Source organism: Anthonomus grandis, chromosome 9 (assembly GCF_022605725.1).
Source record: "Anthonomus grandis grandis chromosome 9, icAntGran1.3, whole genome shotgun sequence".
NCBI classification, from domain to species: Eukaryota; Metazoa; Arthropoda; class Insecta; order Coleoptera; family Curculionidae; genus Anthonomus; species Anthonomus grandis.
Genome location: NC_065554.1, coordinates 23,792,594 through 23,810,859, shown reverse-complemented (window position 1 = coordinate 23,810,859; position 18,266 = coordinate 23,792,594). Strand labels below are relative to the sequence as shown.

Here is an 18,266-nt window from a genome sequence, read left to right as displayed (position 1 = left end):
GACGCTTGTTAAATTCCCGCTCTTTGAAATTAAGAGAAAATTAACGCCATGACCAGTAAAATTATGCATTTTTATTTTGTTTGCTATATAATGAACTGTGTTGAATTTTTTAATTTCTTCTTAATATTGAATTGAAATTTATGTCTTATGGTATTTCTCAAATATACTATAATAAAACTACATATTATAATAGCAAAATGTATTTATTTAACAAAACCTAATCTACACCACTACTATTTTCATAAAACTCTTCGTAGTCGCGGAAGTACGTCTTCTCGTTGAGGCAGATACTGCTCTAGCTTGACAAGATCTTTCATATTCTTTTTAATCGTAGGTATTTTTACAATGCCAGTCTCTTTGATTGGGAGAATTAATGAATGTGTCATACCATCAATAGAAGATTTGGCTATAACCCTTTAATTTTGACCCTTTGATACTTTTTTTGTCTCCTGGATTTTACCGAAAGCATATTCTTTTTGCAAAAATGTGGCCACTATTCTTTAAAATCAGTAATGTTGTTCTCATCTACTATTAGGACGGTGTAATTTCTTTTAATGGTAGATATTAGCTCAACGTACGCTTTGACTATGTAGATCCGGTGGATTTTTTAATTTTTTTTTAATACTGCAAAGTCCATGTTGCGAGGTAAAAATGAGTATCCTGCCACTGGAAAATATTGCTCAATAGTTTTATATTTGTTTAGTGATACCAATGCCGAAAACAATATAACCAAAACATAGTTTTTATTTTGCCCACTGCAGACATCCGAAAAAATATGAAGATTTTCCAGCCATATTTCTGCTTATATAATATAATATATGATGCAACTTCATTATATTATTAGGACCTTTGCCGACAATGTCTTCATGATCTGCGTTGAAATCAACGGTATCATCTTTCAAGTTACGTAAGCAAAAATGTAAACTGTAAGCTGACGAAGATAAAATGTTTCTTATACGGGTATATTAGGTAACTGCAAATTTGGCATAAAATCGATTTATTATATTTATTTTTTTTCGACATTAGTTTTAGCTTTGGCAAGGGATTTTATTTTCTTCATTTTATTATAATATATCTTTGACCTTCGGATATGGACCATTTTTTCAACAATTATGATTTAAAAATGTACTTTTAATTTTGACCTAAAGTTCCTCGCATATACAACATGTATCAACCTGCAGACAACCAAATGATAAAGAAATATTTTTTTTGACGAAAAAAAGTAAAATTTGTAATTCACTGAATTTTTCAATATATCGCTTAAATAATGATATTCTTTGCTACTATTATGTTCAATTTTTACTGAAAAACTATATATACCGGACACAGAAAAAAGGGAACACTAAATAACTTTGTTATTTTCCCCGATAAAAAAAATGAAATTTGGTACATCGATAGAATTGTTATAAGAGCATCTTTTGGCATATTCTACTGTTTTCCATCAGTTCCGGTTTAACAGAAACTGACACTAACTTTCTTATTTTAAATAGGACACTTGGTATATTATTACGTATTTCGATAATAAATAATATTCTGAAAACAATGATACTGTATTTTCTACTTTTTGTTTTACACTCAGAAAAAAAATTTTTTTTAAATTCTAAAATAGGGTGCCATGAATGTGTTCGATGTTTTAATTTTTAATCAAGTAATCATAGAAAAATAGTTTCTATTACATTTTTTGACTTAAATCTTTTACACGCCTATTTAAACTGTCCAAATCATTAATTTTGGCATTTACTCTATTTTTTTAAATAGCACATTATAGGGAACAACCACTTTTGAAACACGGTTTCTTTTTCCCAATTCGTTTGATATGATTATCTTTTAAATCAGTTGACAAATAAGCCCATAAGGAGAAAAAAACTAAGTCACATAATTAAACGCATTTAATTAATAAAAATATTTTTAAGATTTCTTAAATAGGCTGCGTTTTTACGCGTTCTTCATTTATTTTTCAATTGACATAATACATGACATCTTGTTAAGCGCAATTGTTATTTGTTATTTAAATAAATTTGCTAATATTTAAAACGTTTACCAATGAAGAAAAAGTTGATATGCCGTACGCTATATTCCCGCGCATACGTACTTTCATTCGACAAGAAGGTGGTCGTTTCGAACAATACATGTAAATAGTTTTGAATTAAAATAATTTATAAACCTCATATTTCTGTTTGTTTACCGTTTGTGTGTACCTATGTTATGTTAGGTAAATGTTAAATAAAATATGAAATATTAAGATATTGAAAAAATATTATATTGAAAAATTTATTCTTTTATTCTCAAATAGTAATATGACGTTTGACAAAATATGATGTCACTTGAAAAAAATACGCAGGCGTGTCATTACTATGCTTCCTGTTCGTTTATTTTTATGAATTAGTTTTTTTCTTCTTATGGGCTTATTTATCAACCGATTCGAAAAATAATCATCTCAAATTATTGGGAGAAAGAAACCGTATTTCAAAAGTGGTTGTTCCCAATAATGTGCTATTTTTTAAAAAAATAATGTAAATGCTAAAATTAATGATTTGGACATTTTAAATAGGCGTGTAAAAGATTTAAGTCATAAAATGCAATGAAAACTACTTTTCTGTGATAATTTGATTAAAAACAAGACTTAGTATTTACCACCTCCTGCGCGTGATTAGCGGCGATAAAATTAATAATTCTATAAATTAGACTTTAGAGAAACACTATTTATTAGTCAACTTACGGGGTTTCTCGAGTATATCTCATGAGGAGTGGTATGACTTATGGGATTTGCCATTGAAATACGCGCCTTTGTGCTAGGATGAAAATTTTGCCATTATTCGAATATGTAAGTTTTGGACTTATAGGGTGGTTGTTCTAGTAAGAAAAAAAAACCTTTTTTTCTTTTTTTATTAAAATGGTTACTTATATTTTTATTTAAGCACAAGGTGGAATTAGACAATTCAGTGGCAGATTTAAAGTGGACTGTATTTTTGTGATTAAAAGTAGACGTGGAAAGGTCGAAAAACCAGCCTTTAAAGATCCTTACTTCTTGGGTCTTCTAATTCGGGTTTAATCACTAAAAGTGGTTGCGGGTTTGATAAGTAAATCACGATAATATGTGATGCGGCAAGATTAAGACAACAGTTGCGGAAATAAACGATAGATCACGACACTGGAATCAATGCGCGATGCGTAAAAATGCTAACAAGCAAGTAAGTCTTGTCTCTGGTCTCCGTTTAGCACAAACCAAAGGAATTTAGAAATTTAAAGGCTATCGTGCAGATTTGTTGTTGTTAAGACTTAGAAAATATTAATTAAATTGGTTATAATAAAAGGAGAAAATTAAACTAAATGAAATGAGAAAAGAAAACCCCTAAACTATTTGGACGTTCACAAACTAAATGTGGATGGACCATGAGGTTTCTCAAATGACTGATTCAATTAACGTCAATGTTCTGCATATTTTCCTTGATTTTATGATACTTTTACCTACCGCCTTATTTAGTCCTGCAAGCCGTATTATGAACTATTATGCGATAAATTACCATTTAACCTAAAATTTATCCTTTTTTTATTGTCTACACCGAAATGATAAAGCGTGGCAGGCGGCAGCCATTGAAACTTTGAAAGTAGAGAAGAGCGAAGTTGGGCCACTCCATCAGGAAGCCGTGGCGCGGTGGCGGCCATACCCACGATCCGTGAACTATAACTGCAGAAATGAGCTCGAAGCAGGACTTCCTCGCAGGATGCGGATCTGCAAACGTCGCTCTATTACGTTTTCAACGGGAATGAAATATCGCCCCCGATTCCCGTCCCGTCGTCTTTTGTTGAGATCTTGAGGTGACACGCAGGAAGCAATTATTACCCAGAGTTCTATTCCGAATTTTCCCATTAGCGCTCTATACCAGGCAGGCTTTCATTCAAGACTATAAATTGTAGCTTAAGTTTGAAAAAAAAATGAAATGAAAAGAAAAGCGAAATCTGTAGGGGCTTTATGATGGCACGTGCCGGTATACCTGTTGCCCATCCCCCTCGGTGTGGTCATTTGCACCCCGAGGAGCGCGTGACCTCAACCCTTGCTGAAACTGACCCGCATCCTTTGAGGGCGGAACGGCGCTTTCTTAAAGGGTGCGAAACGTTTGGGGTGAAGACGGTCAAGGGGATACTTAAATCGGGAGCTTTTCTTGTTGTTGCTTAAAGTGCCTAACTTTTAATCCTATTTTCTGCGTTGGAACGGTTTGTATATGATTCCAGTTATTGCCGGGGAAATCTGAAAAAAAATCCAAAAATTAAAAACGGTCGTACAAGAAAGTATCCCAAAAATAATGTAGATATTCAAAGGTTTCCTTTTTTTGGAAATATAAAGGATATTCGATTATTCCCTTAGACAATCTAATGGGATAATACAAATGTTACAACAACAAACATTTTTATTATTCTATTGGATTTTTATAGGATAATATGAAATATTATCCTATAAATATAGGATAATATTTCGTATACAATTTTATTCAAAGATCTAACCAAATTTAATTCGGTACCATTGAATAAAATGTTCACCGGACGAATAATTTGTCAATCCAAGGACAGTGTCCGCGACAAAATAGTTTACCCGGAAAAATCTTGAAAAATAAATTGTTTAGTCAAAAACGGGCGAACGCGTCAAATTTCAATCAACTTTTATTGTCTAACAGACGAATCCAATAACAGGACAAACATTTTATTTAATGTTGAAGATGATCTCCGTTTACCTCCATACAAAAATACAATTGTTGTTCAAAAAGTCTGCGCACATTAGTGAATATTTCGGGCGTTATTAATTGACATTCGATAATAATTTTATTGCGAAAATCTTCAAGGAAGTCAGGCTTTGTAGCAAAGACTTTGGTTTTTAGATGACCCCCATAAAAAATCTAAAGGGGTAAGATCGGGAGATCTAGCAGGCCATTCTACGGTACCTCTCCGGCCGATCCATTATCCAAGAAATACGTCGTTCAAAAAATGTTGAAACATCAGTTCATTTTGTAGGAGGTTATCATCTTTTTCAAGTAACTCAGTTATTCTGGGATTGATGGCGTTAAAAAAAAGCTTCAGCAATATGATCCTCCAGGATACCAGCCTATACATTAGGGTTTTGAGATCGTGTTTCTGAAAATAAATTAGGATTAGTGTCGCTTCAGTATTGACTTCACGATGTTAGTAAAAGGAGCATTTAAGGAAATACATTTAATAATTTTATACATAGGGTAACTAAACTAAGAATTTGCAAAAAAAAACTACCTTGTAAGACATATACAGATATGACCCAAATCTCGAAAAAAAGACATTAAATACTGAACTCGTCAAAATCTAAATTACCTGTAGTGCTACGACCCAAGTCCGGGAACCAATTGTTATTATTATTCTTTATTGTTATCTACGTTTATTATTGTTATTATTATGTATAGGTGTCATAAGTTATAACGTACGAGTAGTCTACTAATTAAAAATAAACTGATTTATTATTATTTGTCTGAAAAACAGACATTGTACAACAAATTTCTCGCATGATTTAACGTATCACTAAAGTACGCACAAAATTCATTTCATTTAGCTCACGTAATAGTTTGATTTAGTAGGCATTAAATTTGTGTAATTTTAAAATTTTGTGAACGGTAATTTTAAATTCGCCAGTTACGATAGCAATTTTTAGAACAGATGTATTAGGTTCCATCTCAACATGACTCAACAGTGCAATTTCTACCATTTCATTTCCCACTGAATACTAAACTCCATTTTTTTGTTTTGTACTGAACCTGTTTCTTGAAACTTCCTCATTAAATCCATTACGTAAGGATGATTTAATAATAATAATAATAATAATAATAATAATAATAATAATATTAAGCTTTATTTCCAACAGGTTACAAAAACCCACTTACAAGAAAAGCGATTAAATATATAAATGCACAAGCACAAATGCATGAATTGTATTAGATCCATGCAACTAAACTACAAAAGAATTGCTATATAATAAAAAAGTAGTGAGTTTGAGAAAATAAATAATAAAAAATTAACAGTAAATTAGGAAAAGAATCAAGAATTAATTTAAATCAAAAGAGCAGAAAAAAATGAGTAAATAGATGTATTAATATAGAAGAAACTAAGAATTAAATAGGAAACTAAGAACTAAATAACCTAGCCTCATCCACCGACCATACGCAGGTGACTCAAAATAAGTGCCAGATTGTCATGGTGAATATTACAAGAATCAGCAATAGTGTTAAAGTTTTGACACATAAAGGCTCTGGTGCAGAATGTTGGACCTGGATGTGTCCAAGTTAAAAGCTGGACAGTGTTTAGATCCTGGGCGTGGTATATGAAAGCAAATCCTTTGCAAAAGGGATCGGTAGTCAATTTTATGGTTAAGTAAATTAAACAAGAATTTCACCGAATGCATTTCTCTCCTCTTCGCAAGTGACCGTTCGATATATCTAGAGAGCAGCAGGTTATGGTCAAAACCCCTTGGAGGATAGACTCCATCATCCTTAAATGCCAAACATTTAAAGAATCGTTCTTGGATTGATTGGTGGCTGGTTGTAAATGGGAGAACAAATGAGGGAGCTGTAGTCCAGCCTGGATCTAACAAATGCATAGTAGAGAGTTTTGGCAGTGGCAGTATTCGAAAAAGGTTGCAATTTATTATTTTTTTTTAGTATCTTCGATATGAGGGATAAAAGAAAATTTTTGGTCAAAAGTGACTCCAGGATCCTTAAAACAGGTAGACTTTGCCAGAGACTTTCCATTGATTGAGTAAAGACAACTGGACTTTTGGTTCGAAAGTAGCTGGCCATATTACACTTGGAAACATTAAGAATAAGCCTGTTCAAAGTGCACCAATGGTGTACAGTATTGTTGCAGTTAAACACAATCTGCTATAGAATCAATGCTACGGAAAAGCCTTAGGTCATCAACATATGCTAACCGTGATTTACCCTTATATCCGGATTGTTGCCATTAAAAGCACGTGCTGCAGGCTTATTTTGTTAAAAATAAAGACCCATCAACTCAATTCTTTCTTGCAGCATAAAAACATTTGTTATCAATATCACCAGGACTAGATTAAACAAAAACTTCGTGCTACTGTTGTTATTGCTCATTTCAACAAAAGCGTCGATAATGTTAGAATCAGCAGGATTCAGAATGCAATGACAAGACAAAAAAATAGTTTAATAAAGTTATTTATTCAAGAAAATAATAAATTAGAAAATGTAATAATGATTACACAATGAGCTCCGCGAGACTACTACATTAAACAAAATATACTTTTTAAAAGGCGACACGTATTTGCTTAATAAACACTATTGGTAGAAGACCACTAACCAGAGATTAAAAATACAGAATCCTAAGCTCAGCAAAAAATATTACAGTAACGAAATGAAAACACGTTGAGCCCGATAAATACTATTTATATTATTTTGACCTTACATATTGAAACAACAACAGATAAATGCAGGTATTTACTGCTTTCCGGAATGTATTTTTTGCACAAAATTGCAAGATTTGATAGTGCATAGGGCCTGAAAGACTTCGTCTTCTAAAAGTTCAGGGCTACAAAAGTTTTTAAGTGTACTATAGGCATCCTTACCTACAAACGTTAAAAATCTAGACACTTATTTTAAACAATCTTACCTTCAGCAATATAGCTCCAAATATTGCTCTAACCTTTTTTTTGTACTCTGTTATAAAGCCCACGATGGTCCTAAAAACCCCAAAGCCTTTGCCTCGCCATCATTTCTTGTAGTGTTACCTTGCCCTAGTAAAAAAACTAATTATACTAAGCATCTTTTGGAAGATCACTGATATTTCATTGGAAAAAGTTATAGTCCATTGGATTGTCTAAAATTATTATCCATGGACATTTTAGTTTAGTTTCGATCAATACTGGACATCCATTGGAGGATGTGTACTGTCTGGTTTTTGACTCGGAACCTGACGTTTAAGCTTTGAATAATGATCATTAAGTTCAGCTTTCCAAATAGGGCACTGCACTTTTTCCATCATTTTCATCCGTCAGTTAAAGTTTCATTCAGCCCCTGTCAGCCGCTTAACCTTAAAATATAAAACAATCGAAAACATGAAACAAACAAATCGGAAACACTTGAACTGAATCATTAACGGAAACAATTGACAATCGTGGCGGAACAATCGCAAATCGCTCAGGAACAATCGCAGCACGTCGCCCAAAAACAAAAACGACGTCGCGCGAATGAAATGAAAATCAACAATAATTCCGCGATGACGTTTCCTTAATTAAAATGGCGCCCGAGAAAATTAAAACAGGTAAATAGATTGGAAGAGGATTAACGGATTGCTTGTATTTAATAATTTTGTTGTCGGATGATGAATTCTTCGTGGGTGGGAAATGCTGAAATATATAAGTTTTCAAAGTCGCTCGTTTTCGCTTTATTATCAAGTCCAAAAAATGCATAACTTAAATGCACACGATGTGGTTTTTTTTCGATTTTTTAAGCAGAGATATGCAATTTTTTCTTAAATAATCCTGTTTTTCATCTGTAATTTTTGTGTTAAAATTCAAATTCAAAAATCATTTATTTGCCAAAGAAAAAAATGTTTCTCAATTAATAACATTGTAAATTTTGTAGCAAATAGATTCATAATAAGATAGCTAATAGATTTTTACACAAAGTTATGTGAGTCATTATAGTGCAATTTTGCACGGGTATTAAATTCTTCACAAACTACACAGGCAAGTCCTTAGTTTCTTTTCTTCATTATGTTTGAAAATCCCAAAATTCTATTATCTAATTATAAATTTATTTTTGAAACAAAATTATGGAAACAACCGATAAAACACTAATAGGCCTTAAATCTTAAGATCTTTAGGGTCGGAAACTTTAGCTGGTGGCTTGATTACAGCTTTTTTTCCACAATTCTTAATATTTGAAAGCGTTTTTTTGCAAAATAATTAAAAATGGGGTTACATCTCTTATAGAAAGATCATATTCTCCAATGGAGTTGCTACTGAATAAATGCATTAGTTTTACTAGAATTGATTCATCCAATAATCTAAAACTAAGCTTATAATTATTAAATTAGGAGTTATTTAGTTAAGAGTTTTGTTTACTTACTTAATTTTAGAATTAGTGCCATGCATAATATTTTTTATAGGATTCCAAAATCATTTACTTGTGTTTCTGATAAACTTTTAAAGTAAGCATTCTTTTCATGGATAATTACATCTTTAATAAAATTTCTTAAATCATGGTAATAAGTCCGACAATTTTTTATTTTTATACTTTAAATATCCTTTATCTCTTAATTTAATGTTACTGGTGATCCATGAAGTATATTGCCTATCCAGTAATTTTTTGAACTACAATAATGCATATTTATCAGTTATTATTATTGAGTTTTGATATTCTCAAGAATATTTCCATTCTTTAGGCAAATTAAATGTTACAATCCATCCAGAATAATTGATTATGATTTGAATAAAATCGTGTTATCTTGTATAATTAATCAATTAAATTCAGTACAATATACAATCAGTTTCTGATTATATATTTCTGCTACATCCTATTTCAATTGAATAAATAATAATAACTGTGGTTTTAAAGATACATAAACTCAGAATCATTAAAATTATAATTCAAGTAAGCCTGCAGTTGATTATTCAAAACTAATGGTTATATTATGGATTCAACTATACGTCAATTATTCTCAGTTGATTATGATTCAGGCATCAGTAACATTATTATTCTGGAATTGATTAATTAGTCATAACTGTGATATAACTATTTACTCAATGTTTAATAATGATTCAGATAAGCGTTTTTAAGGTTGTAATTAATTAATAAAATGCTTGAGGGTTGTGATTCAAATTAATCTATCATGGTTTTCGATTAAATAAAAAATCACCATAATAAAAGTCTATCAATCTAAAATAATTGATTATGATTTATATAGTGATAAAATATTCGTATTATTGATTTTACAGGCATAGGAATTTAAATTCGTTAAAATAATTGTTCGAAATCAGTTGACATTAAAATTCTTTAAAAAAAATCAACACAAATTAATAAACTAATGGTTATTCCAAATAGTTTTTTATTGATTTAATATTTTATATTAATTACCCATAAAATTAAATAATTGATTATGATTCACATAAATTTTATCTTGGAATTAATTAAGTAATTATTATTCAAATAAATGTGGACTTGTAGTTGATTAAATATTCATAATATTAATTTTAAAGGCATATAGACCGAGGCTTTAAAATCATTGTTATCATTTAAATAATTCTTATTGACATATTTCTGATTATGACATACATATTTTATATACGCACATATCCTATTACCTTGGAATTGATTAATCAGTTGCTTGAGGCTTATGATTCAAATAAATCTTGCATGGTCTTAGCGTGAGTTAAAAGTCATCACAATAAAAATTACTAATCAATCTTAGAATAATATTAGTTATTAATCCAAAATAATTAATTATGATTCAGAAACATCAATATTATATATTAATAAATATTTCTGATAATGATATACATACATTTGAATTAGTTTGGAATTGATTAAATAGACAATAAATATAACAGTGATTAAAGAAAATAGAATAAGTTTTTTTGACAGCTTATAATTAACTAGAATGGCAATACTGAAAGATTCTTAATATTTGCATTAATTAATATGAAATCAATCTATCAACAGTTTTTACTTTGCCTCTCTTTTTTCTTCAATTTAATAATTAAAGTAACTCTTTTTCAAATAACCTCTTATTTGCCCAAAATGAATAAGCGACCTAAAAGTTTAATAATTGATGAAATATTCATAATATTGATTTTACAAATATGAATTGAAATTCATTAAAATAATTATTTGAAATCGGTTAACATTGAATTTTGAAGCAAATTTTCTCTCAAACAGATCAATAAAATAATGGCTATCCAAAATAAGTAAATAAACTTTTATTGGCCTAAAATTGATGTAATATTTAAATTACATACTATGTTTAAATGAACTTTAAAATCATTTCTATGATTTAATTAATTTTTGTTAATATATTTCTGATAACGATATAGATAGATACTAAAAGATTATCATTCAAGAAAGACTTGATTGTGATTTAGAGACATCAATATTAACCTGGAATTGATTTCGTGATGACAAATGAAGTATTTGTTAACATTTTGATAAGCTCTTATTCATCCGAAATTTAGTCAATAATCAAAATGTCATTAAGCCATTTCAGAATTAATGGGATAAAGGAGTGATAAATAAGTGAGATGAGTGATGAATATTAGCTCGAATTCTTTTAAAAAATAATTCATATTATTGATTTAGCATGTATATGAACTGATATTTTAAAATCATTGTTATTCTATTATAATTATTGATTTAAATAATTCCTTTTGATTATATAATACAGATCCGTCCATATTGGCTTGGAATTGAATAAATAACAGTTATTTTCAAGAGATATAAACTTAAAAAAACAAATGATTCAGATATAATTGATTCAAGAATTGTTCATAACGATTTTAAAGGAGCCTTGACTCTTTTTGAGTATGTAAATATTTGTTAAGAATTTGATAAGCTTTTATCAGGCTGAAATTAATGTAATAATTAAAATAGTAATAAAAGGTAAACTTTCCAGAAACAATTGATTATGAGTCAGATGCATCAAGATTAATAAGATACTTGATTATGATTGAGACAAATCAGTAATAGTCTGAAATTAAATTAATTATTATAGTAGTAAGATTATTTTCCTTTTCTTGGGTTTATTTTAATTTTTTATTTACCCGAAACCAATGTAATTATTAAAATAGTGATTTAAAAAAATTATCAAATCACCATAATTGATTATGAATTAAATATATTATTATGTATCTATAAAATATTCATAGTATTGATTATTACAGACATATGGATTCAAGATTCTTAAAATAATTGTTTGAATTGATTTTCGAAATAATTTTTATACTAAAGACCAATGACATAATAGGTATTTAAAATAATTTAATAAATTCTTACTGGCCTGAAATAGATTCACCGATTTAAAGTTAAATGAAATAACTAATAATAATTTAGATATAATATCCGCATTGTCTGTCTGGAATTAATCAAATAATCAGACTTTAGAATCAAGTCTCATCTTGAAAACTCCTTTTGCGATGTAATGGAGATTTTCCAAGCATAATTTCCCGATAATATCGTCTCTTTAATCGGCAATTACCGGAAAAAATGTAAGCGCTTACTTAAATCTTCCGGAAAAATGGGCGTGGGAGGGGGTTTTAAATGCGAAAAAATGCCCGCGGCACGATCAGTAAAATTTCCTCGGAATGGATTTTTTTTTTTAATATAATAATTTCGATAATTTATACTGTACGACGTTCTTACTCGCGCGCCGCCTCTCGGTCCGTTCGATTTAAATTAGCAATTTTTCGCTATAAAGGGGATTAAATCGCGATTTTTTATGCACCGATATTATTAAAAATCCCGAGACGGCCCTTTTTCCCTTAATTGGGATATTTATCAATTTCTGGCTATAAATATGTTCGGTTTTTTCCGTGGTAAAATGAGCCGCCCTTAAGACTACGCTTGATTAATATTAGCGATATTTTTAACAGGTTTTTTCTTTGCAGAAATTACTTCCTCTACGCCCGCCACTATTTACACCGGAATTTTTGGTGATCAATGAATCCGGAACCCTGTTGGCCGTAGCTGGATCCAATGGCGTTTTGGTTCTTCAGATACCTCCCAGATGTCCTCCTTATGGAGCTTTTGATAACAATAAAGAGCTCGTGTATTGCAGGTAATTAGTTTGTAAAAAAATTCTTTTAAAAGATTAGATAAGAATATACTTTATTGTTAAGAAATACAAGTAGGCTAATTACTAAATTGTAGTAATCTAGCTATTTGTAATTATACCCCAAACTAAATTAATTCTAGTAAATCAATTAATTGACAGATAAGTTATAATAAGTATATAATCCCACACTACTGTAAGTAATAACCTATGCTACAATAAAATAATAAGTCTACAAGATAAATTACAACACTGTTTTAAAATGAGAATAATAATTAAATGACAAGTTACTCAATTTAGGTAAGTATAGGTATATTAGATATTTATATGTATATTATTGTTTGGATCGTCTGGTCATAGTGTTTTTCTTCCGTAATGTGTCTAATTATACTTAAAAAACATTATTTTATTCTTATCCTCTTCTTATTTTTAGACCTAGATAGGGATATATAATTGAGAATTCGATTTTTCCACCTTTTTTATATCATTGTTTTATTTTCTAAATAGTGTTTGGATCTCCTGTAATTAATGTTTTTCTCCCGTAATATGTCTAATTATACTCGAAAAACATCATTTCATTCCCTTCTTCTTCTAATTTTGAGACTGAGATAGGGATATATAAATGAGAATTCGACTTTTTCCACCTTTTTCTACATCATTGTTTTATTTTCTAAATAGTGTTTGGATCGTCTGGAAATAGTGTTTTGCTCCCGTAATATGTCTAATTATACCCGAAAAACATCATTTCATTCCCTTCCTCTTTTAATTTTTAGACTGAGCTAGGGATATATAAATGAGAATTCGACTTTTTCCACCTTTTTCTACATCATCGTTTTATTTTCTAAATAGTGTTTGGATCGCCTGGAAATAGTGTTTTTCTCCCGTAATATGTCTAATTATACCCGAAAAACATCATTTTATTCCCTTCTTCTTCTAATTTTGAGACTGAGATAGGGATATATAAATGAGAATTCGACTTTTTCCACCTTTTTCTATATCATCGTTTTATTTTCTTAATAGTGTTTGGATCGCCTGGAAATAGTGTTTTTCTCCCGTAATATGTCTAATTATACCCGAAAAACATCATTTCATTCCCTTCCTCTTTTAATTTTTAGACTGAGATAGGGATATATAAATGAGAATTCGACTTTTTCCACCTTTTTCTATATCATCGTTTTATTTTCTAAATAGTGTTTGGATCGCCTGGAAATAGTGTTTTTCTCCCGTAATATGTCTAATTATACCCGAAAAACATCATTTCATTCCTTTCCTCTTTTAATTTTTAGACTGAGATAGGGATATATAAATGAGAATTTGACTTTTTCCACCTTTTTCTATATCATCGTTTTATTTTGTTAATCGTGTTTGGATTGCCTGGAAATAGGGTTTTTCTCCCGTAATATGTCTAATTATACCCGAAAAACATCATTTCATTCCCTTCCTCTTTTAATTTGTAGACTGAGATAGGGATATATAAATGAGAATTCGACTTTTTCCACCTTTTTCTATATCATCGTTTTATTTTCTTAATAGTGTTTGGATCGCCTGGAAATAGTGTTTTTCTCCCGTAATATGTCTAATTATACCCGAAAAACATCATTTCATTCCCTTCCTCTTTTAATTTTTAAACTGAGATAGGGATATATAAATGAGAATTCGACTTTTTCCACCTTTTTCTATATCATGGTTTTATTTTCTTAATAGTGTTTGGATTGCCTGGAAATAGGGTTTTTCTCCCGTAATATGTCTAATTATACCCGAAAAACATCATTTCATTCCCTTCCTCTTTTAATTTTTAGACTGAGATAGGGATATATAAATGAGAATTCGACTTTTTCCACCTTTTTCTATATCATCGTTTTATTTTCTAAATAGTGTTTGGATCGCCTGGAAATAGTGTTTTTCTCCCGTAATATGTCTAATTATACCCGAAAAACATCATTTCATTCCTTTCCTCTTTTAATTTTTAGACTGAGATAGGGATATATAAATGAGAATTTGACTTTTTCCACCTTTTTCTATATCATCGTTTTATTTTGTTAATAGTGTTTGGATTGCCTGGAAATAGGGTTTTTCTCCCGTAATATGTCTAATTATACCCGAAAAACATCATTTCATTCCCTTCCTCTTTTAATTTGTAGACTGAGATAGGGATATATAAATGAGAATTCGACTTTTTCCACCTTTTTCTATATCATCGTTTTATTTTCTTAATAGTGTTTGGATCGCCTGGAAATAGTGTTTTTCTCCCGTAATATGTCTAATTATACCCGAAAAACATCATTTCATTCCCTTCCTCTTTTAATTTTTAAACTGAGATAGGGATATATAAATGAGAATTCGACTTTTTCCACCTTTTTCTATATCATGGTTTTATTTTCTTAATAGTGTTTGGATTGCCTGGAAATAGGGTTTTTCTCCCGTAATATGTCTAATTATACCCGAAAAACATCATTTCATTCCCTTCCTCTTTTAATTTTTAGACTGAGATAGGGATATATAAATGAGAATTCGACTTTTTCCACCTTTTTCTATATCATCGTTTTATTTTCTTAATAGTGTTTGGATTGCCTGGAAATAGTATTTTTCTCCTGTAATATGTCTAATTATACCCAAAAAACATCATTTCATTCCTTTCCTCTTTTAATTTTTAGACTGAGATAGGGATATATAAATGAGAATTCGACTTTTTCCACCTTTTTCTATATCATCGTTTTATTTTCTTAATAGTGTTTGGATTGCCTGGAAATAGGGTTTTTCTCCCGTAATATGTCTAATTATACCCGAAAAACATCATTTCATTCCCATCTTCTTTTAATTTTTAAACTGAAATAGGGATATATAAATGAAAATTCGATTTTTCCACCTTTTTCTATATCAACGTTTTATTTTCTAAATAGTGTTTGGATCGCCTGGAAATAGTGTTTTTCTCCTGTAATATGTCTAATTATACCCGAAAAACATCATTTCATTCCCTTCCTCTTTTAATTTTTAGACTGAGATAGGGATATATAAATGAGAAATCGATTTTTCCACCTTTTTCTATATCATCGTTTAATTTTCAAAATAGTGTTTGGATCGCCTGGAAATAGGGTTTTTCTCCCGTAATATGTCTAATTATACCCGAAAAACATCATTTCATTCCCTTCCTCTTTTAATTTTTAGACTGAAATAGGGATATATAAATGAGAATTCGACTTTTTCCATCTTTTTCTATATCATGGTTTTATTTTCTTAATAGTGTTTGGATTGCCTGGAAATAGGGTTTTTCTCCCGTAATATGTCTAATTATACCCGAAAAACATCATTTCATTCCCTTCCTCTTTTAATTTTTAGACTGAGATAGGGATATATAAATGAGAAATCGATTTTTCCACCTTTTTCTATATCATCGTTTAATTTTCAAAATAGTGTTTGGATCGCCTGGAAATAGGGTTTTTCTCCCGTAATATGTCTAATTATACCCGAAAAACATCATTTCATTCCCTTCCTCTTTTAATTTTTAGACTGAGATAGGGATATATAAATGAGAATTCGACTTTTTCCACCTTTTTCTATATCATCGTTTTATTTTCCTAATAGTGTTTGGATTGCCTGGAAATAGGGTTTTTCTCCCGTAATATGTCTAATTATACCCGAAAAACATCATTTCATTCCCTTCCTCTTTTAATTTTTAGACTGAGATAGGGATATATAAATGAGAATTCGACTTTTTCCACCTTTTTCTATATCATCGTTTTATTTTCTTAATAGTGTTTGGATTGCCTGGAAATAGTGTTTTTCTCCCGTAATATGTTCAATTATACCCGAAAAATATCATTATATTCCCATCCTCTTTTAATTTTTAAACTGAAATAGGGATATATAAATGAAAATTCGATTTTTCCACCTTTTTCTATATCATCGTTTTATTTTCTAAATAGTGTTTGGATCGCCTGGAAATAGTGTTTTTCTCCCGTAATATGTCTAATTATACCCGAAAAATATCATTTCATTCCCTTCCTCTTTTAATTTTTAGACTGGGATAGGGATATATGAATGAGAATTCGTTTTTTTCCACCTTTTTCTATATCATCGTTTTATTTTCTAAATAGTGTTTGGATCGCCTGGAAATAGTGTTTTTCTCCCGTAAGATGTTCAATTATACCCGAAAAATATCATTATATTTCCATCCTCTTTTAATTTTTAAACTGAAATAGGGATATATAAATGAAAATTCGATATTTCCACCTTTTTCTATATCAACGTTTTATTTTCTTAATAGTGTTTGGATCGCCTGGAAATAGTGTTTTTCTCCCGTAACATGTTCAATTATACCCGAAAAATATCATTATATTCCCATCCTCTTTTAATTTTTAAACTGAAATAGGGATATATAAATGAGAATTCGATTTTTCCACCTTTTTCTATACCATCGTTTTATTTTCGAAATAGTGTTTGGATCGCCCGGAAATAGTGATTTTCTCTTGTATTGTGTCTTACTATACCCGAAAAACATCATTTTATTCCCATCTTCTCCTAATTTTTAAACTGAGATAGGGATATATAAATGAGAATTCGATATTTCGATCTTTCCTATATTCGTCAGTTAATAAAAGAATCCTGTTTGTATCTTTAGAATCTTTATGTTTGTTTTATTTATTATTGTTGCACTGTTATCCCTAGAGTTATTGTTATTTTTATTGTCATGTTTATCCCTCTCATTAGTATATTTATTGTTATTCTTGTTGTTTTTACTACCCCCGCTATTTTCGCTGTATTGATCTTTCGGGTTTGTTAACTTACTTTTGTACTGTTCAAATTCTGTAGTTTAAACAGTTAGTTTTGCATATTCTCTTTTTGGTCCTCATATAGAAGTGTCCCGCATCATATTACCGCATTTATTTCAGGTTTCGCTCAGTTCTTGTTTTAAGTTAGTTTACTCTTTGATTATTACCTCTAAAGTAGAAAGTTTAGTATTTAGGTTCTCAATGCATCTTGACTTTTATTGAAAATATTATTATATTTATTTTCATCTTTAGTTTGAATTTTACGATGATCTGTTTTTTAGTTTTTAAGGATTTTGTTGTATTCTCTTGCTCGGAAATTTTCTTTTTAAAATTAAAATTTTTCGTTATTAAAAGATCTGATGACTCAAAATTATTAATTTCGCTCATTAATTCTTTATTTTCATTCTTAAGTTGAGCATTTTCTACGCTAAGATAAGCCTTGTCCTTATTTAGCTTATTAAGAGTCTTCTATTTCCAAATTTTTTTCTCTTACAAAAACGACGTCATAAAAATCTCATGTTTGTCTATTTAATCTCTTCATTTGTTCGCCTTTTTACATCGTCTCGCTATTAAGTCGATCTATGTCTACTTGAAATTTAGAATTTGACAGATCAGACTTCTTCCAATTCCAAAATTTTTTGCACTTAATTTTCTATTTTCATAATTTTTTCTATTTGAATTTCATCATTATTT

At 29.9% G+C, this 18,266-nt stretch overlaps 1 protein-coding gene across 1 annotated transcript in view; it reads left to right on the top strand.

Annotated features, from left to right (window-relative positions):
• LOC126740205 (nuclear pore complex protein Nup88) overlaps positions 1 to 18,266 on the top strand; it is a 173,651-nt gene that overhangs the window by 89,434 nt on the left and 65,951 nt on the right. Inside the window, exon 2 of the mRNA XM_050446140.1 lies at positions 12,641 to 12,810. Coding sequence (XP_050302097.1) covers positions 12,641 to 12,810 — 170 coding nt within the window. The remainder of the gene's footprint in view (positions 1 to 12,640; positions 12,811 to 18,266) is intronic.